Source organism: Gossypium hirsutum, chromosome D05, assembly GCF_007990345.1.
Source record: "Gossypium hirsutum isolate 1008001.06 chromosome D05, Gossypium_hirsutum_v2.1, whole genome shotgun sequence".
In the NCBI taxonomy this organism is placed as follows: domain Eukaryota; kingdom Viridiplantae; phylum Streptophyta; class Magnoliopsida; order Malvales; family Malvaceae; genus Gossypium; species Gossypium hirsutum.
This window is the reverse complement of record NC_053441.1, coordinates 11903430-11926814: the sequence shown is the minus strand read 5'-3', so window position 1 is coordinate 11926814 and position 23385 is coordinate 11903430. Positions and strand designations below refer to the sequence as shown.

Below are 23385 nucleotides of genomic sequence, written 5' to 3'. Positions count from 1 at the left end.
TTATGCCCTTCATTACATGCAACGAATCAGCAGAGAATTTCAACAGCAATCTTGTTCTAGAACGTAATAATAGTAATATATGATGATACAATTTTCTCTAGCTGAGATTCACAAAGCATCTATGGTGGGACAGTTCTACGAACATTTGATATCAATCAATGCGCAAAAGAAGACGATCCATTTACATCCTAATATATTTTTTTTAAATAATTATCTCATGGTGCATCGAATTTTAATTACTTGAATGAATTAAAAGTTTACCTACACAATCCATATTATTGCATTGCCTACAATCACAACCCTTTCATAGACTCACAACCGTCTGATGGTTGTTGTAATCATGAAGAAAAATCCCAGTGAGTTTGATTTTGCATTAATTTGCAAGAGCCATATCTGAAAGTTGAGAAGAAAGAAAAATTATTGAACCAGTTTTGACATCCTACAACTTCGTATTCCTACATGAAGACAATAAGTCCAAAAAGTGGGACCCGTTAAAAACAATAAAGGGTCCCACATGCCTGCATGTATGCCACTTGTACAAGGCAAACCCATATCTCAGAAATTAACAGGGTGAGAGGGATCCCATTATAAGCCATACATCCCTTACAGGTTGACGCTGCAGATTTTAGCCTTTTGCCCTCAAACCCTAACTGGGCCACCATGGTACAGCTCCCTACATTAAATTCACGCCCTCACTGCACTCTCATCAGTCTTTTAAAATCACCCTCTTAGCACTCAGTTTGTAAGCTTTTTTTTTTCTTTTTGTTTTTCACATTTTCTTCCAAGCCAAATTCTAGGGCTTAGCTCTGAATATCTTCTGATATAGAAATTAAAAGTTAAAACTTGAAACTACCCTCTCTTTCTCTCTCTCTCTTTCAGATCTGCTCTTCTTTTTCACTTTTGAATAAATAAACAATTCTAGATTCTGGCCCGCTATTGGCTGAATGATGGGGCACGGCCACCATTCTTGTTGCAACAAGCAGAAGGTGAAGAGAGGGCTATGGTCACCCGAGGAAGATGAGAAACTTATAAACTACGTTACAACCTATGGCCATGGTTGTTGGAGCTCAGTCCCTAAACTTGCTGGTCTTTTACTCTTCTCCATCTTTCCATGGTTTCTTTTTTGCCAATATCAGTACTAGTTTTTATAAACTTTTTTTTTTGCAGACAATAACTGCAAAAACCCAACTACATTAATTTGATTCCTTGTTTATTTTCTTTTTTTTCGATGTTTGTTCCTTTTGGGGGTTTGTTTCATGATGCAGGCCTTCAAAGATGCGGGAAGAGTTGTAGATTAAGATGGATAAATTACCTCAGACCTGATTTGAAACGTGGGAGTTTCTCCCCACAAGAAGCAGCTCTCATCATTGAACTCCATAGTATTCTAGGCAACAGGTATTAATCATAGTAATCATCAATGTTTTCTTCTCTCTCTCTCTTTTTATTTTTTTAACTTTTGTACTTTTTTTTCACATTTTGTTGAACAGATGGGCACAGATAGCCAAACATCTACCAGGGAGAACAGATAATGAGGTGAAGAACTTTTGGAATTCAAGCATCAAAAAGAAGTTTATCTCCCATGAGGTTCCTGCTTTAGCCTCTTTCGCCGATGTTCATAATTTTAAACCTCCAGATGAAGCAGTTGATTTCGTCTCTCTAAATGTAAACCCTAGTTTGATCCTTAGTGATCAACGGGACCAGCTCTATCTTTCCCCACCACTGCTACAGAGCTTTGCTCAACATCATGCAGATTTCAAGTCAAACCCAAGCGGTGACAACGTCGATTTGATTCACCATCATTTCCCGTTAACCCCAATGCTCCCACCACCCCTTTCAAGTGCATCTTCCTTGGACCCTTCATGGCCATTGCCCTTCATTACATCTCAACATGATCTTGATCATCACCAAGATAAAAAACATCACGTCCCGGTTTTCAGTAATGAAGTAGTTCATGATATTTTCAACGAGAAGCTTATGAACTCAACCGCTGCCGTAAATCTTTATGATCATCCATTAATGGCAGCCCAAACAGTGCCCAAACTCTGTGAAATCCTTGAAGGGAACCTGTGCAACGTGCCACTAACTTCTGTTTCATTGGAAAACATCGACCCGTTAGGCTCGAGGCTCTCGACATGTTTGCCTATATCTGCTGGTTCATCCTATGCGCATGACATGGTTGTGGCAACCAACCAGATGGAATTTATTGATACCATCATTACATCAATGCCATCAGCATCATCGTCCTCTTCGTCATCCTTATCAGCTTTATCCAGTGGGCAATATATCACAAACCCTAATCTTCCATCAGGCGGTTGGGACCCTTAGGCACGACCCATTCACATTTTCTTACATGATTGGGGTTAGTTTTAGCTAGGTACTCCGTCTGCGGGTTCACTCGATACAACAGCAATTATTTTCCTCAAATATTATATGCACAGATATATATATTTATGTATATTGTAGGGTTCCTTTTCGACCAAAAAAAATATTGTAGGGTTCTTATATATGAGAGAAAAATATTAACCTAAATGTTACTATTTCAGACATGCAGTATGAATAATGCCAGATGATGTTCCATAAATAAATTTAGGTTCTAAATTTCACGTATTACTTGTTCTAAATATATTTGTATAACAGTATATGAAATAATTTGTTCATATATATATATTAATTTATTCTCTCATTTGTAGGAGATATTAACAATAAGAAATTTCATATATATATATATACATTTTATACGGTGACGTTAATGTGTAGACTAAAATTCATGGTAATATATTACACTCGAAATTTTGGAATCTAATTTCAATTTTCGTAAACGCAGTTTTGAAAAAGATGGGTGGAGAGCGAATGGGATTAACTGGAAAGCAAATTAGACAAGTAACTTGATAAAACTTATGTGGATTTAAAGGCGTTAGGTTTAGGATTCATCCATATGTTTGTTAATGTAATTGCTTGTAAAAAGAGATGTAACGCAGCCATTAGGAGCACATTACCTATAATTACACTTGTGCAATTAACGATCAACAATCTTGAACCGTGTAAGACCACGAATGTAAACCATCATTTTATGTTATGATTAGACAATCGTAAGATTCTAGTAAAAAGATCAAATAAAAAAAATTGCAGACCTTCTCCATGATTGATTTTAAAGTTCATTTTTTATACATGTTGAAGACTTTTAAGTTGAAAAGGTGAGTATTTTTTACAGTTACGAGGCAGCCGATTCTGGGTCAACAATAACATTAGGAGATAAATTTTAACCATTTCACTTGAAAAAAAAAACCTTTTTTACGTATATTAGAAATTGATCGGATTTACGAGCAAGGTAAAAGAAAGAGGACAAAGCAAGAGCGGGCCAAGTCCGCGGCTGATACGGCAATTGTCATCAATGCCGGACGCAGGTAGTAAAATGGACATGAACAGAGGCGGTAGGGGCCCAAAAGGTATGGTCTTTAACAGCACCGCTACTGTTAATCGCTCTTAAAATCTTAGCAGTAAAAAAATTAAAAAAAGAAGAAGCACCACTGGCTGCATCAGGCAGCTGCAGCTGCAGGCAGCCAAGCAGCTTTCGGTTTCCTTGCCTAAACAAGCAGATTCAATCTATTTTTCAATGCCTTGGCTTTTCCATACTTCAATAATTCATCGAAAAATTTAGTCAACAACAAAGTGTAAATTTCAAAAAGAACAAAAATGATTAATCATGCATGAACACCATGTCACAAATCAATGAATTTGCGGAAATAACAAGCAAGGTCGTACATACATTTAGACCAATTGCTTATTTCCTTGTATCAACAACCACCCCGAAACTTTATGGTAATTTACATAGAAAAAAGCCCCTAAGAATTTATAAATGCAAATGAGTGATTTAAGATGCTATGTTGATCATCCAAGAGCCAATTGCTGCCCTAGAAGGATCTGGATATCCAATCCAATGCAGCCTTTTGAACGTGTGACTCAATTTGCGAAGGATAAATCGATACAGGAGTTACCGCAATCTACTGTTTGAGGGGGAAAAAAACCAAATGCAATTTGAGTGACATAAATGAACCGTATTAGGTTGATTCCATGACCTTCATGGAAAACAGAAATGAAAATCAATAGTTCGATTCTTAAATGGTTTGAATAACCATAATTTCCAGGGAGAAAACGGGGTTTTAACTTACAAATCTGTTTCGAGTGCGCCAAAATCCAAATCCTTGCATGTATCTTCCTGTTCTTTGTCTACAAACTGCAAAATACATAAGCCAGCATCAACTGTAATTAACAATGCCAGGATCATTCATAGATAAGGAGAAAAACCTGAGAACAGCAAGCAAAATTGGTTTTGATGGCAATTCAGAACTTTTCTATTCCGTTGTTGGAAAATTTCCCTACCTCCATTCGGAAGTACTTTTTCGCTTTATTAGATTCAGATTTAGCTGCTTCAACAGACCACATCCACATTATTCCTTTGTGCAGTCAACTAGCGAGCAGCACCCTGAGGGAAAAAATGCACATTACCAAGATCAAATAGTGAGAAAGAGATCCTGATACTCTGTTTAAAGGGATTAATATAAAGAAATGTGGGCATGAATAAGCAGGTTTTGATGTACAGGAGTAAATGACGCAATTCCTTTTGATTAAAAGAAAATAAAAACTTACAGCAGTGGATGCATCTTGGCTAAGCTGTGCGAGTTGGATCCCAAGACTTCATTGATTAGACATGGAATATGCAGCTAAAGGATGGTGATTAGCTGAAGCACCTTGCCAACCCGGAGCAGATCTCCACATACTTTGCTTGGTCAGTTTAAAGCCCTGTCGTATATGAATAAGCAAGATTGCATGAAGGACGAAACGAGATAAATTTACATACTGAAAGGAAAGAAATGTAGCTGAATATCAAGCTAAACAGATTTGCTGAAAGAATCCAGATGGCTTAGCATTACTATATCCAAAAAAACAGAACAGCATGTTTGAGTAAATACGCGGTTTGGAACTTTGATCGTCCAAATATACGATTGTATGGAACATTCAATTTGCATGAGGAAACTTCATCCCATTGGTGAATTAAAACTCTCCCTTGTTCAATGAAGCTTCTAAAAGGGAAATTTCTATGAACAATTCCATGATTGCCAATAATTTGAACCTGATATAAATAGTGTGACTATATAAGAACTCCCCCACAAAATAATGCTATAACCTATGAACAAACAAATGAAAACGAGTAGATGAACAGATATATATATATTCCTCTAAGGCATAACAAAGATTTCCTCACTGGCTCTAATAAAAGATTGTTTCTTATGATGATAGCAACCCAAACTTTGCCTCTCCTAACAATTTAAAGAACTTCAGAGAGTTGAAAAGCAGGAAAGATCACAAACTAAGACAACTTCGTCACTATCAGCTAATATGTCTAAATAAAGATGCATATAAACAAGGTTTAGAGAGCACATCTCAAGGAAGCAACAGTATCCAAATATTAGTTATTAGGTTATGAGTATAATTTGAAGACCAAAACCGGAAATATATCTCATTTTAAATGTGATAGACGTTGGTATATATCACGTCATTGTTATCACAGCCAAATGCTCTTTATGTCCATAAAACAGGGAATCCGAACCTTGTTTGCTGAAGGAAAAGTAGGAATTTCTACACTTGGAAAAGCAACTTTTAGGGAAAACACCCTTTTCGATATCTAGGATGGCTGCGTTTATTAAAAGCAAACAAAGTGAAACTGCATCCTTAAAATCACTTTCTTGGCTTTCTTCCCCCTTCCTTCAGTAGTATCAAACAATCAGAAGAATGTTCATAAGCGAAAAGAAATTAGTAGAAACTGAATTCCCAGCACCAGTTCAGTGATATAGACAAAGATGGTACACCAACGTTAATGCTTCTCTAGCCCAGGCCACAACACCCGAGGAAAACCTGGTATATTACACATCATAAATACACTTATCATCCAAGGAAGAGCAAAGAGGATTGATGATAAATTAACATGATAAAACAATAATAACATATGAATGAAGCTGAGCAAAAGGCGTTAAAATATTCAAAGCAAAATTTATACCATCTATTAGAAGAGTGAATCAAGAGGGTAATATTCCCACCTGCTACAATCAAAGAAAATTCAATTAGTATTATCGTGCAGGCGTGTTAAAAAACTTATTATGACCATAGCTTCTCCCCCGGTTTATTCCACTAATCACCTGGAAATTTCATGAAGTCAGGAAGTGGTTAAAAACAAATTTGTATTTTAATTCATAGAAATCAGGATGAAAGCCTAACCAGGAGAGGCTTCGACCATGAGAGCACTGCCCCAGACAATGCTAAGGATACACAATCCACGGTAGTCCCTGAAATCAGAGAACCATAAATGAAAAGGATTATTATCACAGCAAATTCACACAAGCTTGCATGCATATATATTGACGTTTCTGCAAAAAGGGCAACAAATAACAGTCCAGAAGGTACTTTTTAAAAGCCATGTTTAATCATATAAATGATGGTTGTGACATACTACACTTGGCTTACTCCAATAACATGGTTTCATATCCCAAATCAAGAACACTGAGATACTTAAAATTTGAGCGGAACAAGCAAAATCCAATCACACCTCAGACTCCATAAGCAGTAGCACCATCTATTTCTGCTGGACTCGCACTGTCATGGAATGACCCGAAACAGATTTATCCCTTAAGCAATCCATTCAGAAATAAATCACAGAAAAAATTACAAAATTCAATAAGAAAAATGAAATACTAAGAAATCAATAATTGGTGAGGACCTAGATGAGAAAATGCAAGACTTACGACAAAAAAAAAGCAGAAATGAGGAAATTAGAGAAACTTTAGGAGAAGAAAGAGAGACCCACGATCGAGGGGCGCAAACATGGACATTGTAGAGGCCTAAACGGACCAAAGCTTGAACTAGATAAACAAAGCCATAGGAGTCGGTCCCTTCCCCATTGATAACCAAAACGACAGGCTTGAAGCTGTCGTTGTCATCAAAGTAGAAATAGATGGCTCAGTAGAGTCACCACTTACAAAAGAGTCATCTTCTTCTTGTTTCCTCGTTCTCTGCTATGGAGATTCTTACCGAAGTCAGGAGGTAACATGATGTTTTTTTTCAACGGTAGACATTATTTACTAATTTTTGTTGTTTTGGTTCTTAATAATCTAGAACATGGTTGAATTAAAGCCCTAAGAAAGATTAGAATACATGGGAAAAACGAGGATCTGCTGCATGAAGGAGATAGAGTGTATGTGAATTGCTATAGTACTAGAGATTTCGACACGGAGAGGAAGACTAGTAGCATTTCAGTTTTATTTTTCAAGGACTCAAAATGATAAACTATACCTTTTTTACATGTTGGTATTTCAGTTCTTTTTTTTCACCTATTTTTTAATTTTTTTAACTCATATAATATTTTGATGTATAATAAGATTTGAATAATAATTTATATATAACGTATGAACAAAAAAAATTTAGATATCAATTTAAAAAATGAATATAGGTTAAAGTTTGACTAACATATGTACAATTTAAGAAAAAAATAGTTTAAGTACTGTGATAAAAAAATTAAAAAAATAAAATTTAAATAATTTAGATATTAATTTGTAAATTAAACCTTTCCAGAAAATGTCAGCATTTATTATAAAGAGGTAGACTAATCTAGAAAACGATATTTATCCCCTATTTGTAAAGTATCCAAAGAAGAAACAAGTCATCAAAAATACTTTTCAATGCTAAAGTCGAAAATGTGAGGAAAAGAGTAATCAATGTGTTTAGGGGTAAAAACGAATGCACAATCAACGATTACATACCTCCATAAAAGAGGCCATACTGAAGGCAATGCCTAAACAAATGGAGTGGGGCCACGACCCTTGGCCATTGGCTAAAACAAAAGCTAGTGCAATGAAACCAAATTCCAATGACAACTCATGCGACTGTGGTAGCGCCTTTTCTATTTATCGGAAGCAACAAAATTTTTGTATGGATGAAAATTAAATTGTAATTTTTATGATAGTAATTTTATTATTTTAATTATTTATATTTTATAATTTTTAAATAATTAAATTAAATTTTTATCATTTTAAAGAGTTTAAAGTGTAATTTTATCTTTATTAATTTAAAATTTTAAAAGAAATGTAAATGACCAAAATGAAAATTTTTCATTTTAGGATGACCGAAGTCCTTGCCATCCCCTAACTATGTACCTACCTTGAAAGAAACTAACAAGAGCAACAAAAGAAACAAAAAATGAAACCCCAATGTTCTGACCAATAGTATCATGGTTGGCAAGAAAATTAGAATTTGAGACAAAATCCATTGGTGAAAGATCAGGGGAAGGAGACCCCTTAACAAACCGATAAAACTACTCTCACTCGAGTCTCTAGTTGATGACTCATCCTACCTCATTTGACAAGATTCGGCATGATTGAACAATTAACGTCACGTAACTCTTCGTCGTGACGTCGCGCGTCTATCTCCGGTAAGTACTTGCAAAACGTCCGATAAATGCGAGACACATCCCACAAAGTGTAATGGTCAAATTGAATAAATGTGTAAAGATTAAGGAACTAATTTATTATTATACCTCATATATAAATATCAAATTTTAATAAAATGACTATTTTATTCACACATCTAACATATATGAGCTAATTTACTCATTTATTCAGTAAATAAGTTAAAATATATTCCAAAATATAGCCCAACGAATTTTATGATACTTTTACCCAATTTATATGCATATAATACTTGATATTTCATCTCTTAAATTTTGTATACGAATATTAAAAGCAACATGATTTTCATCTTCTAATATATAAACAAATATATATATATAAACTCGGGTGAAGGGTCAATTCAAAATCAAAATAATATAAAGTAATTCCAAATACTAAACATGCAAGGATTTTTCAAATATTTTTTAGAATTCAATTTTAGACTCTTAATAAATAAATAAATTTATCGAATTTAAATGCCAGTTTGTATTTTCTTGACTTCTGCAACCAAATATATAATTAAGATGAAAAATATAATGTAGTTATCATTTAATTATACAGCCGTTGGATTGGATGAAATTGAAAATTGAAAAACTACAAATCTATTAAATGTTCTATTTAAATCAATTACTTATCAGTTGAATTTTATTAGAGTTGATTAAATCTAGAATGTTTTATTTTTGTAAAAGGAAAATGAAACAACATACAAAATTGAGCTAATTTTGAACTATTTATATTTTAGAGCTTTTAATCTTTGTTTCAACTCATAAATAATAATAATAATAATAAATCATTAAACTAAATGCCGCCAAATTTGGCCGAAGAAAAAAAAATGCGGCCAATAAATAAAATAATATAATATATTTATCCTAGAAGTTAGGGTTGGGCGCATGACTGGCCGCCCAAGGCCCAACCACGCACAACCATTAATATTTATTTAATTTGTATTCTGTTTATTTAAATACTGTGGATTTGCTTTTTAATTGTTTTTTGTTATATTAAAATTTGGGAATTTATTTCACTTTTTTCCGATAAAAATTTTAAATATAGATATTCATCTGAATTTTAAATTTATCCTCATTTAATTAGTAAAAATATTTTAAATTATAAAATTATATTATTTAATGAATTAAAAAATTATAAAATCAAGTGATATTAAAAATTAGTAAATTTAAATGTTAATAATGGTCTTTTAATTTAAGTCAGTTAATAAATAAATTTAAAATTTTAAAATGAATTTATAATCAACTATGTTTAATTATATAATTACATATATAAATTCTAAGTAACTATAAAATAAAATTCAACAAAGACAAAATATAACGAAAATTTTAAAAAATTACATATTCTAAACTAAAGATTCACATGCATACTATAAAACTCGAGAATAAATATCTATTCATCTAAATATTTCAATATTTGCTAACGAAATGCTTTTTGGTTAAAATATGTACATTTTTAAGAACTTAATTTTGTAATTTTAAAATTTTAAAATTCAGGTTTAACTATTAATGTTATTATTATTATTAATTTTAAGTTAATTATAATATTATTTTTAATTATATAATTACCAGGTGAATTTTTTTATTTGAAAATGTCACCAATAAATTTAATAGAATTAAAAATTAAATTTAAATTTTAAAATTTGAAAAATAAAAAAATTAAATTTTAAGTTTCCGAAAAATACATAAAGACTTATCTCACATTTTTATTTATTTTTAACCCCGAACCGCAGTGTTGAGATTGAATTATAGGGGAATGTTGGTTTTAAATCTGTGAATTCACGTGTGGGTTCCACGCACCGGGCCAAATGACTCAGCCATGCCCAAATCCACGCTGGTTATTAGAGCGTGTAAAGCACTTGCTGTTAAAACAAGCTGCGATCAGTCGATCACGCCGTCCAAACTTTTGAAAAAGGAGATGGGCGGCCAATGGGTCCCGCTAAAGTCGGTGATCGTGGAATAAACGGGTCCACAACCATAATTCACTACCAACTGCAATTTCGCACAAACAGAAAACCTCTGATCTTTTAACTGCTTAACCGAGTCTTGGATAGCCAACCCGGTGACGCCATACACGTATTCGCCTTTGACAGTAGGTGTACGGAAATTATTTGGGGACTCATGCATGCGAGTTAAAATCGTAATTTGTTGCCCTGCCTTTTCTTTTCCTTTTTTTTTCACCATAAATGTGTGCATTAGTTATCCATCTATATTTATAATGTGTCATTATATAATTCATAAAAGTATTTATACTATTAATTAATTAATTATTTGACAAAATTAGTGTTGTAAATCAATTCGAAATCATGAGTAATAAATATTAACATAAGTGAGTTTTTATCTTTTACTAGTTTTATGTGAAAGAATAATTTTTTTCCGAAATAGATTGATGATTGTTTAATTATAACCACTTTATATAAATATTTTATAAATATATTAAATAGAGGCATGACATAATCTAATTGTACGTTATAACTAGGAACATTGACATTCAACTTCAACTCAAAATTTCAAAAAAGACAATTATCAAATATTTTGCTAAGTATAGACTTACAATATTTAGTACAAATATAGCTATTAATCTTAAATAGATGTTTAAAGCCAAAAATAGAAGTATAAAGGTACTTGAAATTTAACTCCGACAAAAAAGATTTTAAGTAAAAATGAAAGACCTTTTTCATTCAAAGTAAAATCAAACAGTACTAATTTATATTTGATTCATTGGGAAAAATAAATCGAAAGAGAAGACCATCTTTCTAAACGTATTCATTAAAGTTGACGAAGACAAAAGTTAAAACATGCGTGCTAGTTAAAAGGAAAATACGATGCTATAAAAACTAAAGACGGAGAAGAAGAGCTTCAAAGTGCCCCCATTCAGATCGATCAAATCTATCTTTGTTTTTCTATTTCTCTTATCTGTCTTTCATCGGAATCGATCTCATCATCTTCCGAGCTTTCAATTTCAAATAAGATTCAATGGGTAAACCCTCGAATCGTTTCATCCTAATCTATTTTTTTTTCTCTTTTTGCATTTTTGTTCCTCACTATTTATAGCTTATTCAGTGATCCGTTTCTTCCTTTCATTACTCAATTAGTTTTGCGGTTTATTTGTTTAATTTCTGTAAAGTAACGGCAAAAGAAAGCGGCTGAGCAAGCAGCGCCGCCTTAATAATTTTGTTGGTTTTTTCTTATTATTATTTAGGGTGCGATGCGGGTTTTTTTTTCTTTTGGTGGAAATTTGGGTTTGAATACTGTTTTTTAGATTTCTAAAGTTTCTTTTAGTAGTGTAAATCTGCAATTCGTTGTGATGTTTGGATCGGAACCGGGGATGAATTTCATGTTTATGGTATGTTTGGTTGTTGAGGAAGCTAAGGAAAAAAAAAAACAAAGAACTGGAATTTGAATTTGAATTACCAGCTGTTAAAGCTATTTAGTACGTCAAAATTCTCTATCAAAAGATAAATAGACTTTGTTTCAGTTTAGGTATACTTAAAATGTCCTTTCCTTGATTAATTGATATAGAGAGTTTAATTTTAAATTAATAAGGAAAAATGAATAGGGCGGTTTAGTTGTGTGCATTATGGATGCTTTCTCACTTTACCTTGACATGCTATGAACATTTGATTTCTCAGCGACAAGCGATGAATGTTGTTCAGTTCAACTTATTGATGGAGATGGTTCATTCAATGATACTGGAATCGAAAGTTTTATCAAGGAAGTGAAACTTCATGAATGTGGTCTGTCATATGCCGTGGTTTCCATCATGGGACCGCAAAGCAGCGGTATGCCTTGTTATCTTTGTGACTTTCTGCTTTATACTTTCCTTTCCCTGTTACTTAGGTGTCTATTCCCAGTTCATAGTAAGCTGCTTTGTTTATTTACTTTGCACTATGTTTAATGATAATTGTACTAGAAATATGTGGGATACAAATGAGAGTAGGATAAGCTTGAAGCCTGGTCATGTCAGTTTTCAGAAAATGGCATGTCTTTCATATTGCACTTTCATGTGAACTTGTTACTACATGATATTGTTAAATTACTTTTGTAGTTAGTGTTATATCCATCTTTTGTTATTGTTATTTTGAATGTAACTCATGCCATAAATGATTTCATTTTGGCATATCTTTCATATCTCACTTTCAGGTGGACTTGTTACCACATGATATTGGTAAATTACTTTTGTAGCTAGTGTTATATCCATATTTTGTTTATTGTTATTTTGAATGTAACGCATTCCATAATTGATTTCAATTTTTAGCTGTTTTATCATTCTATGGTTGTTAAATAAGTTCTGCTTATGACATTAAAAGTTTCTCTTCACTTTCCTTGATCTTGACAGGTAAAAGCACACTGTTAAACAATTTGTTTTACACCAATTTCAGGGAGATGGATGCATTTAAGGGAAGGTAACTTTTGTTTATGTAATAGCAAATTGCATTTGTTTCAATCGGTTCAAACAATTAATGAAATGAGCTTCTTATCAGGTCTCAAACCACTAAAGGTATTTGGATGGCAAAATGTGCTGGTATAGAGCCTTGCACTATAGTAATGGATTTGGAGGGCACTGATGGAAGAGAGCGTGGGGAGGTGCTGTTGCTAGCTTGCATTCTCTCATTAACATGTTTTGTCAAAAAATTGAAACTACATTGTTTGATATGCCAAGAACTACTTTTGCTTGCTCTGTTGTTTGCCTTCCTTTCGCTTGTCAGCTTAAAGATCTTTTGCCTGTTTTTGCTAAACATAGGATTCAGGCCCCCATCCCAAAGGACAATAAAAAAGAGTATTTATGGCAATGCATTTTGATTTATTAATCGAGTGGGTAGTGCTTGCTTTGTTGGCAATTTATCAACTACATCTAAAAAATTCTAACAAGTTTTGACTGGCATGGTGTTGCTACTGAATTGTTAGTTGTAGGCAGTAGTTCTAATATTGAATGAATTTTTGTTTTACCTGATGGTAAAATGAAATTAAAGGTCGGTCATCAGTTCTTTCTTTTTCTAATGTCAAGGTTTCAGTTCTGAATGTTCCATTCTCTTTTTACTTGTTTAAACAAAGGTTCTACCATAGGTGATATTTGTTCCCTAGCATTATTTTCAGCAACATTGATTAGTAGAATATACTTGAAATTGGAGCAATCAAATCGATCATGATGAAAGTACAAAATTTGGTGATTTGCACTGGATTTTTTAGTTAAAAGAAGACTTGGTGATTTTAGACAGAGGTCTTGGTGCTCCAATAACACGTAAAGCTTAGAGTGATGTACCAAGCTGAACAAATCAATAGTGGTTTGAGATTGTAAAAGTTGATAGTCTGTTTGTTTTTGTCTGTTCCTATCTATCTTCCTTGTTTTGTGAAAAATGGAGAGGATTAGAGTTTCTTTCCAAGTTATCTTATTAATTATTTTCTTTGCATTATTCCAGGATGACACAGCATTTGAGAAACAAAGTGCACTTTTTGCACTGGCGGTTTCAGATATAGTACTCATAAACATGTAAGCGATGGCACCTACATGGTGCTGGATATAGTTTTGAATTTTCATTTTAAGTTAATTGCTGTCAGTACTGCATGCAAATAATATTATTGAGCAACTTTCATTTAGGTGGTGTCATGATATTGGTCGTGAGCAAGCTGCAAACAAGCCTCTTTTAAAGACCGTATTCCAGGTTTCACTTTCTCTGCCCTTTCTAAGCAATGCCTTGAATTTCAGTGGTCCTTTTCTTTATTTGGTTGAGTTTGGTTGCAGGTGATGATGCGATTGTTTAGTCCCCGCAAAACGACTTTGATGTTTGTTATCCGTGATAAAACAAGGGTGGGCATTTTGTGCTTAGACAGCTAGTTTTTGTTTACCTTTTTCATTAAAAAGTTCCAAGCATCTCAGCTTTATACTTAGAATTTTCTACTTTCAATTGAGTCTATGACTACTTAGCTATTTCTTGTTTACAGACACCATTGGAAAATTTAGAACCTGTTCTGAGAGAAGATATTCAGAAGGTACAGATATATTGTGCTTCTTTTGATTAACTTATGTAATGTTTTCTTCTGACCTGTTTATCATTAACTGCAGATATGGGACTCTGTTCCAAAGCCACAAGCACATAAGGAAACTCCATTAAGTGAATTTTTCAATGTATGATTTTCGGTTATGAGTTAATGCAACATAAATTTAAATGTTTAACATCTCTTTATACCTTTTTCTAATGAACATTTCTTCTGACAATTTAATGCTATTGCTGATAATGGCCAGGTTGAGGTTGTTGCACTTTCTAGTTATGAAGAAAAGGAGGAGCAATTTAAAGAGCAGGTACCGTGTCGCATAAGGATATTTTGTATGAATAGCATGTAAACAAGCTTTCACAGTATTTAGAAGTTTCTTTTAATTGAAAGAGAGAAGTTGACTATCTACATTTAGATTTGTGACATCACCCTATTGATTGTCTGATGACTCCCTTTTTTCTCATTGATGTTTTTGCAATTCTTTTTTCCTCACTTGTCCTGGTTATACTGTGTAATTTATCTTTTCTGGAGATGGCCAAAATAAAATACCTCTACTACTGTATAGTTTTGCCTGAATATTGGATATTGGTGCTGAAATATTTGATTACTTGGCATACAAATGGGCAGTTTGTCTGATTCTATTATCATTGAAGGTTGCTAATTTGAGACAACGGTTCAACCACTCTATTGCACCGGGGGGCCTTGCTGGAGATCGGAGGGGAGTTGTACCTGCTTCAGGGTTCTCTTTTAGTGCACAACAGATCTGGAAAGTCATTAAGGAGAATAAAGACCTTGACCTTCCAGCCCATAAGGTAACCTTTCAGACTTAATTTTAGCTATAACTTGAATGAATTTTGTAAATCTTGTTGATTTTTTGTTGCCTGTAGGTCATGGTGGCTACGGTACGCTGTGAAGAAATTGCCAATGAGAAGTTCACTGGTTTCACTGCAAATGAGGTATATGGATTATTCTTTACATTCATAAACATGTGATGCACACACGCACATGCACAATTTTTCTGTGCAGCTGGCTATTTTTCTAGACACTCAAACCATCCTATTACCTCATTTGACAGAACTGGTGTCTTTTAGAAGAAGCTGTGCAGTCTGGTCCAGTTGCTGGCTTTGGGAAGAAGCTGAATTCAATTCTCTGCACTTCTCTATCAGAGTAAGACTACTTTAATGAGATTAGAAGATAAGTTTTGTAGTATTTAAGTTACAAATGAGTTACTACCTACGTAGCTGAGTTCATTTAGGCAATGACCATTTGAGCATTGAAGAAATTATATAAGTGATTCATCCGGTCAAAGTGACGGTGCAGAATTATGATGCTAACAGACCAATAGGAATTGGCAACCTGTTGGCTTGTGCGTCTTGAAGGTGACCTATGAAGCATATACATGCAATATGCCCTCTTATATTGGTACCTGATACATGTTCAACACAGACACCTTTAACACGGGATTTTTAACCTTTGAATTTGAGCTATTTGAATATTAAGGGTTTTTTTTATGTTCAAAGTTTCTATACTCAAAACCAAGTTTAAAATATTAAAAAGCTAATTACATTCAAGTCTTTGATTAAGAAGTTCAAATTTCATTTTTTTATTATACATTATTTGAATAAAAATATATCTTTTTTGTTGTGGTGTCTAGCCATACCTGCTATTTTAGAAATTATTTTCAGTGTCCTACTCATGTTGTATCCGTACTGCATGTCCATGTTTCCAAGATGGTGGTAATGTTATATTTTGCTTAAATGAATGGATGGATGGAAATTTTCTTGAGGCATGGCCAAATAAGAGTCAATTTAATGATCAAATTCAAGGTTATTGTTTTTCCTGTATTTATTTTCTATTTACTATCATATCAGTTACAGCAAGTTCTTTGTTCTAATTTTAGGTATGATGCAGAAGCCACATATTTTGATGAAGGTGTCCGATCTGCAAAGCGAAAGCAACTTGAAGAAAAACTGTTACAAGTAATAGCTCTGTACTGTGTCCATATCCAGTTTTTCTTGTTATTTTAATTTTCTCAACTCATTTGCTTTTCGTCTTCTGATGTAGCTTGTCCAACCGGCCTACCTATCCATGTTAGGACATTTAAGGTCTGGAACTCTTGAAAAATTTAAGGAAGCATTTGAGGAAGCTTTGAATGGAGGGGAGGGGTTTTCTTTGGCTGCTCGCAACTGCACTCAATCTTATATGGCTTTGTTTGATGAAAGATGCACAGGTATGGTTGAATTTCATTAACCAATTAACCATTCTCTTAGCTATAAGCTGGCGTGGGAATAAAAGTTATGGAATAGTAATCAAGAGCTATGAAATGGGAAAATGTATTTTTAAAACAGTTTGTTGGTAATAAGTTATTCATATAGGCAAAATTGAGTTTTTAAACCATTACTGTGAATTGAAATTTTGAATTAAGCAACGGTATATTGATTTGCATTTAGAGAGTTTGATGCTATAGTTGTTTGTCAATGGCCTTGCTTTTTGCTCAACAAGGTGGACTGGATACATGTGGATATTTTTAATTGTTTTAGCAGATGCTAATGTTGGACTGGATACATGTGGATTTTTTAAATTGTTTTTGTAGATGCTAATGTTGAGCTGGCAAATTGGGATTGCTCTAAAGTCAGGGATAAGCTGTGCCGTGATATTGATACACATGTTGCTTCAGTCCGTGCTGCTAAACTTTTAGAGCTGACTTCATCATATGAGGTATAACAACTTATGTTTCTGTCTCTTCTAGCCATTTATTTATTGCAAGTTATTGTCATAGGATCCCAAATAACGAGAGATATGTAAAGAGAGGCCCGATTACGTCCATTCCTAATCCTAAATGGAATGTAACAACGTAAGCATCCATATATAAACATAGTATCTATACGCTCGAATGACCCCTTATCATAATGAGAATGTATATAGCCCTATTCCGGTCTGGTTCGGTATGGAATCTCGTGATTCGATTTTCTCGTGCTCAACTCGAGCTAACTTGAATCTAAAAATGAGGGAGGGGAGCCTCTACTTACATAGGCAAGCCCCAAAAGATATACATGGATGGATAGTTCTATAACTTCTGGAATATTCTACGCGGATTCGGTCCCTTCGGATTTCTAGAGTCTTTCGGGGCACTCTGGGAATCTCGTGGCTTGATTTTCTCATGCTCAACTCTTTCCAGACTCATTGAAGCATTCACTTGCGGGACATGACACGGTAATTGTTGTGACGCTGGTTTTGCTAGTTTTTAGTTGGGTATAGTGTAACCCAAACAAGCTTTACTGTGTTGCTAGTTGCTGAAAATTTCACCTTATTACATGCAATGTGATTACTTTAAAAATAATAGAAGCCCAATTAACAAAGATGTCATATTAAACAGTTAGGTTATTAAACTTTAAAATATGGAATCTAGGTCTGATTAAAAAAGTTCTGGATTTTTCTAGTTCAATTCTTTTGAAGATCTTAAGTTTGGGATATTTAGTGTTTTCTTTTTATTCTAATATACGATGTACAGTAAACAACGAATTACCTCATATCAATGTTGGCATTGATGTGATTATGCTTGTCTTTTTTTTATTGTTTTCCGTGCTGTATATCGGCGAGAAATTTCATAACCTTTGAAGAATTTGTCATGGTGACATCCAGAGCAAGTGTTTATGATTAGTTTATTACCACTTGGAGTCTTACTGATAATTATGGTGCATTTGCAGGCAAAGCTGAATGAGGCATTAGCAGGACCTGTTGAAGCATTTTTAGATGGAGCTAATAATGAGACCTGGCCCTCAATAAAGAAACTTCTCCAGCGTGAAACAGTATCAGCTGTTTCTGGACTCTCCAGTGCCCTTTCTGGCTTTGAAATGGATGCAAAAGATAAGGAGAAGATGCTAACAAGTCTACAGGATTATGCTAGAGGTGTGGTTGAAGCAAAAGCAAGAGAAGAAGCTGGCAGGGTATTGATACGTATGAAGGATAGGTAATGACATATTTCAATGATTGAGTTAAAGTGCCTGATTTGCTAGGCATTATACATAATTGACGTTGACTCTAAATTTGCATTCAGGTTTTCAACATTGTTTAGTCATGATTCTGATTCAATGCCACGGGTTTGGACTGGGAAGGAAGATATTCGAGCCATCACTAAAACAGCTCGCTCTGCAGTATGTTTTTGTAAACCCATTTGTTGGATTTTCAGAATCATTCTACAGTTCTATTCTCTTTTAAACTTGTTTATGATTTATTTTTCAGTCCTTAAAGTTGCTATCCGTTATGGCTGCCATCCGGTTGGATGATGATGTTGATAATATCGAGAATACACTAACTTCTGCCTTGGTGGATACTAAAAGTAATGCTGCTGTGGCTGACAAAAGCATTACAACATTTGATCCCCTGGCCTCAAGCTCGTGGGAACAGGTGAAGTCTTGTTGCTGAGATTCTTTATGAGAGACATCACTATACAAACTGTTTGAACATTGCATTTGGCATTTTTATGGCCACATGGATTTAATATTGAAAGTCAAAAGTAGTTTGTTGTTTGTTTGATAATGAAGGTTACCATAAATGTCAAATTTGTGTGGCATTCACCTAAATGCATAATGCTGAAGCAACCCAAGGGTCTTGATACATTTCCTCTCTCTCATGCTATTAGTTCATCAGTTGAACACTGTCTTTTCCTCCATTTATCATCCATGATATATTCTTATGACTGATTTTGGTGTAGGTTCCACCCGCCAAGACATTGATCACACCTGTTCAGTGCAAATCTTTGTGGCGGCAATTCAGGGCTGAGACAGAGTACAGTGTCACTCAGGCCATTTCTGCTCAGGCATGAATTTTCAATTTCTAATTATTCCAAAGATTTCGTTTTATCATTTTCCCATCCAATATTGATTTGAATTGTCGGTCTTCAAATCAAATTCCGATGTTGCCTAAAGTGCTAGAAAAATAAGTCTTCTGCAATTGCAAATTGCAATTCACATTAGCTGGCTTTAATTAGTTGCATTATTTATTGCTGCTTGCGCCCTAAAATTCTGTCCTGTTCTGTTCCTCTGATTTGCACATGTACTGCTTCTGTTGTAGCATATATGGTATTATTGTCAAAAGTTTTATTGACCAGAATTCAGAATTAATATTGTGGCTTAGGTAGACATGTTATTGCCAATGCATTGTTTTTTTTCCCTGAGTTAACTGATGCCTTCTGCTTTCAGGAAGCCAGCAGGCGTAACAACAACTGGATGCCACCTCCTTGGGCAATTGTTGCCTTGGTCGTCTTGGGATTTAATGAATTTATGACTCTCCTAAGGTGCATGTTGCACTTGTAGCTTTGAATTAAGTTTGGTCAGTATTCAATGATATAATCCTTTGTTTGTTGCCTGCGCTTACTTACAAATATCCTAATTGCAGAAATCCTTTATATCTGGGTGTCCTCTTTGTGGGTTACCTTACTGTGAAGGCTCTATGGGTGCAACTTAACATTTCCGGTGAATTCCAACATGGCGTTGTAAGTTTTGAACTAAAATTTTTTATCCCCGGTTTCTTGGTTATCAGGCTTAATATATTTAGTTAGCAATGACCTTTACAGTACAATACATTGAAACAATGTATTTAAAAGCATTTAAAAACATCCTGGGCATGCAAACTTAAAATTCAAAAGCCTATTTACCAAACAGATTTGCTTTTCATCAAATACAGCCATTAGTAAGATCTTTGTGCTTTTTCTATTTGTTAAATATTCCATTGGTCTCCATTTTGCAGCTCATTATATGAATAAAATTATTATTGAAGTGTGTTCAGTGGCTGTTAGTAACGTCATGCATTTTTGATATATCCTGAAGAGCTAAAACTGCCTTTTGTCCTTCAAATTAGTCCAATTGTCACTGTCATTAATATGTTTCACCATTTTCCCTTTGATTGAAGGTCTAATTTACGCCTTTCTATGCTTGCAGCTTCCAGGGCTTCTTTCCATATCTACCAAGTTTCTCCCCACCGTCATGAACCTTCTCACAAAGTTAGCGGAGCAGGGGCAAAGTCCCGCAACTAACAATCCTCAGACAAACTCGGGTGCAACAGCATTCAAGAGCTTCCAAAACGGAAGCAGCAGCAGCAATACATCGTCGAGTGCTTCGTCTGGAGTAACTGCATCAGGAAACGATATCGATTACTCTAGTCCCCCTAAAGAAGACTGATTTTAACTTATCAGAAATTCATTCTTTGTGCTTGGAAGACACCTGTCTTGTACTTGGCTTTCATGGTAGGGTGTTTGTCACGTATGTTATTTCATGGTCCATGAAGTCTACATCTCTTCCAAGAATGTGACAGTCAACACATCTTGAGAAGACATTTTGTTTTTTGAGCAAGTGCCATTTACACAATTGGGGGCCTTGGCTTTCTTGCAATTGAGCCCCCCATTAAATAGTTTTTTCTTTTTTGTTTTATACTTTATTCTTCAGCATAGGTTTTTAATCATCAATTATATTTATTGTATGTCGGATAAGTTGTAAGGCCTTATTAATACTTGTTTTTACCCAATTTGGAGATTTATCACTAAAAGTGAAGGGTGCATGGGCTTGTGATGTTATGCCATGTCTGTTCATCAACGACAGAATTATTATGGGTTAGTGAATTTGGTTTGCATGAGCAGGATGCATATTCTTGTGTCCTTCCTTGGCATTTTACCAATGCTAATTTTGATTTTTGATTTTATTATTACGGACGTACGTCGAATATTTACGGCACTACGCTCCAATCTCCATCAGCCGCACAAATCTTAAATATTGTTTCACCTGTTTCTTTTGAAGTCTCGGGTCTTTCCTTCCTTCCCACCCTCTTAATTAAATTGCTAACTCATAATCTTAATGCTCATTCGTTTGTAACTTGACCCTTTTTCCAATAAGGCAGTTGAAGAAATATAAAATAAAATGAAAAATCATCAAATCGCAAATTTCAAGAATATTTACTACTAGCTGACTACAACAATCCTTCTTTTGTGCTTGTTCTTGTTGATTTACAGCTGGATGGGTAGGTATTTTCATGTGCATCGTATTAGGACACACAATTTGCAACCAGAGAAAGAGGCTGAGAACTGAACTCAAAGGTCGTGGCCGTGGATGAAATAGCTCAGAGTAATTGATTTTAGCTGTCAATAACTACTTCAATGTAAACTTGGGTTCTGCATGCTTGCTTGCTTTGTAGGATGCATTATTCAACCACCTTCTCTCCCCAATGAATTAATGTACAGATATTTTTACGGTAGATGGTAGTTTATATATTAAGATTTTAATTCTAACTTTGTTTAAAATTTTCAACAAAAAAATAATTTTGTAAATTGATTAAATTTATCTCAAATTCTAAATCAAAGGTTTTTTCTATTAAATATATGGGAATAAATTATATTAGGATCATCCTAAAAAGTATAGTTTTTAGGCACCAATAAAATAGTGCCACATCATTAAATTTTAAAGATAACAAAGTATTATTATATACTCATATATATCTAATATCTTTTCCAACTTAATTTAACTTTAATTAAATTACTTAAAATAATTAATTTTTTAAATTATAAACAAGCATCTTTTATTCTTTTACAAATTTTAATTAGTTTTTTCATAAGTTAATATTTTTTTTATTTTTGTGCAATTTTTTCATATCATTGACATAATTTTGATAACTGTTTTTATCCTAAACCCTGAACCTCGAACCTTGAACCTTAAACCCTAAACTCCAAAGTTCTGGGTTTGGGTTTGGGTTTGAGATTTAAGGTTCAGAGTTCGGTTTGAGTTTTGGGTTCAGGGTTTGATGTTACATGTTTAGGTTCAAGGCTCAAGGTTCAAGGGTTCAAGGTTATATATTATGAGTTTGAGGTTCATGGTTCGAGTTTAGGGTGCAAGGGTTCTGGGTTATGGTTTGGGGTTCTAAGTTTTTTATTCAATATTCAGGATTCTAGATTTAGGTCTCATGGTAAAAAAATTACCAAAATTATATGTCAATAACATAGAAAAAATTGTTGAAATATTATTAAATAATTGAAAAGGGACCATGAATAATGTGGTGGTAAGGGTTCATAAAATAATTTCTCTATGAATGAGTGTATAATTATAATTTCATATCTTTAAAATTTGATGATGTGACAAAATTTTATTGGTGCCTAAAAACCTTAATTTTTAGAATCATCCTAATATAAGTTATTTTCTAAATATAATAGTTATTTTATAATTTATTCTCCTTCCCTTTGCTGCAATAAAATACATCTGTCTTGGAATAGAAATTAAGATTTCAGGCACGGCTAAAGAATATATGCAACAAGGGAAAAAAATGTTGGATTTTTAATGCAAGAGTGGTGTCTCCTAAAGAATGCATCAACGCTTTTGGGATAATGACTAGAGTTTTTATTCGGTATTAAGTATAATATGGATCTAAACGGTATCCCCTCTTATATAATGATGAAAGGAAATGCAAAATACTAATATATATTTTTTCTATATATAAATAAAAAAATTTCATTATTAGAATACAAATATAAAAGTTGTATATGAATAGCTCAACAAATTGAGTCTGGGTTTTACACTATAATTACTTTCAAAGGAAATATAAATGTTTTAGGGTTAAACTTCAAGATTTTTAATTTCCTCTCCGTTTACCTCTGTTCATGTACAAAATAAACATATTTGTTAATTAAACTCGTAATATAATAATAAATTCCCCTTATAGTTTGGTCTGACCCTTTCACACTCTTATATTCTCCCTTTATATAATGTATGTTATTATATAGGAATTAAAATACGACTAGCGTAACTCGAATCTAGATCACACCACCTAAAACAGTAAACATCTTTAATCGTTAAACCATTGCATGAGATTTAATAAGATTTTTTAATTAGCCCTAACCTGCAAAATTTGTTTGT

At 33.7% G+C, this 23385-nt stretch overlaps 2 protein-coding genes and 1 pseudogene across 3 annotated transcripts; 2 read left to right on the top strand and 1 right to left on the bottom strand.

Moving 5' to 3' along the window:
* The first annotated feature begins 623 nt into the window (after positions 1-623).
* LOC107906095 (transcription factor MYB26) lies at positions 624-2565 on the top strand. The gene is made up of 3 exons (XM_016832956.2): positions 624-1086; positions 1266-1395; positions 1488-2565. The coding sequence occupies exons 1-3, from the start codon at positions 945-947 to the stop codon at positions 2323-2325; spliced, it is 1110 nt and encodes a 369-aa protein (XP_016688445.1). The 5' UTR covers positions 624-944; the 3' UTR covers positions 2326-2565.
* A 1041-nt stretch (positions 2566-3606) lies between these two features.
* Positions 3607-8317, bottom strand: LOC107902716 (5'-nucleotidase SurE-like; annotated as a pseudogene).
* A 2917-nt stretch (positions 8318-11234) lies between these two features.
* On the top strand, positions 11235-21081 carry LOC107906096 (protein ROOT HAIR DEFECTIVE 3). 2 transcript variants are annotated; one of them, XM_016832957.2, is made up of 23 exons: positions 11235-11477; positions 12130-12279; positions 12837-12903; positions 12982-13084; positions 13918-13988; positions 14097-14160; positions 14241-14306; positions 14441-14488; positions 14562-14624; positions 14742-14798; positions 15145-15303; positions 15379-15447; positions 15567-15658; positions 16392-16470; positions 16556-16721; positions 17085-17209; positions 18199-18461; positions 18549-18645; positions 18734-18898; positions 19206-19310; positions 19693-19787; positions 19889-19985; positions 20431-21081. In XM_016832957.2, exons 1-23 carry the CDS (start codon positions 11474-11476, stop codon positions 20668-20670), a joined length of 2445 nt encoding a protein of 814 aa, XP_016688446.2. In that variant the 5' UTR covers positions 11235-11473; the 3' UTR covers positions 20671-21081. The 2 variants fall into 2 exon arrangements, with proteins under 2 accessions (XP_016688446.2, XP_040949693.1); XM_041093759.1 differs by lacking the exons at positions 11235-11477; positions 12982-13084 and having other exon boundaries at positions 12245-12279.
* Positions 21082-23385: the final 2304 nt, after the last annotated feature.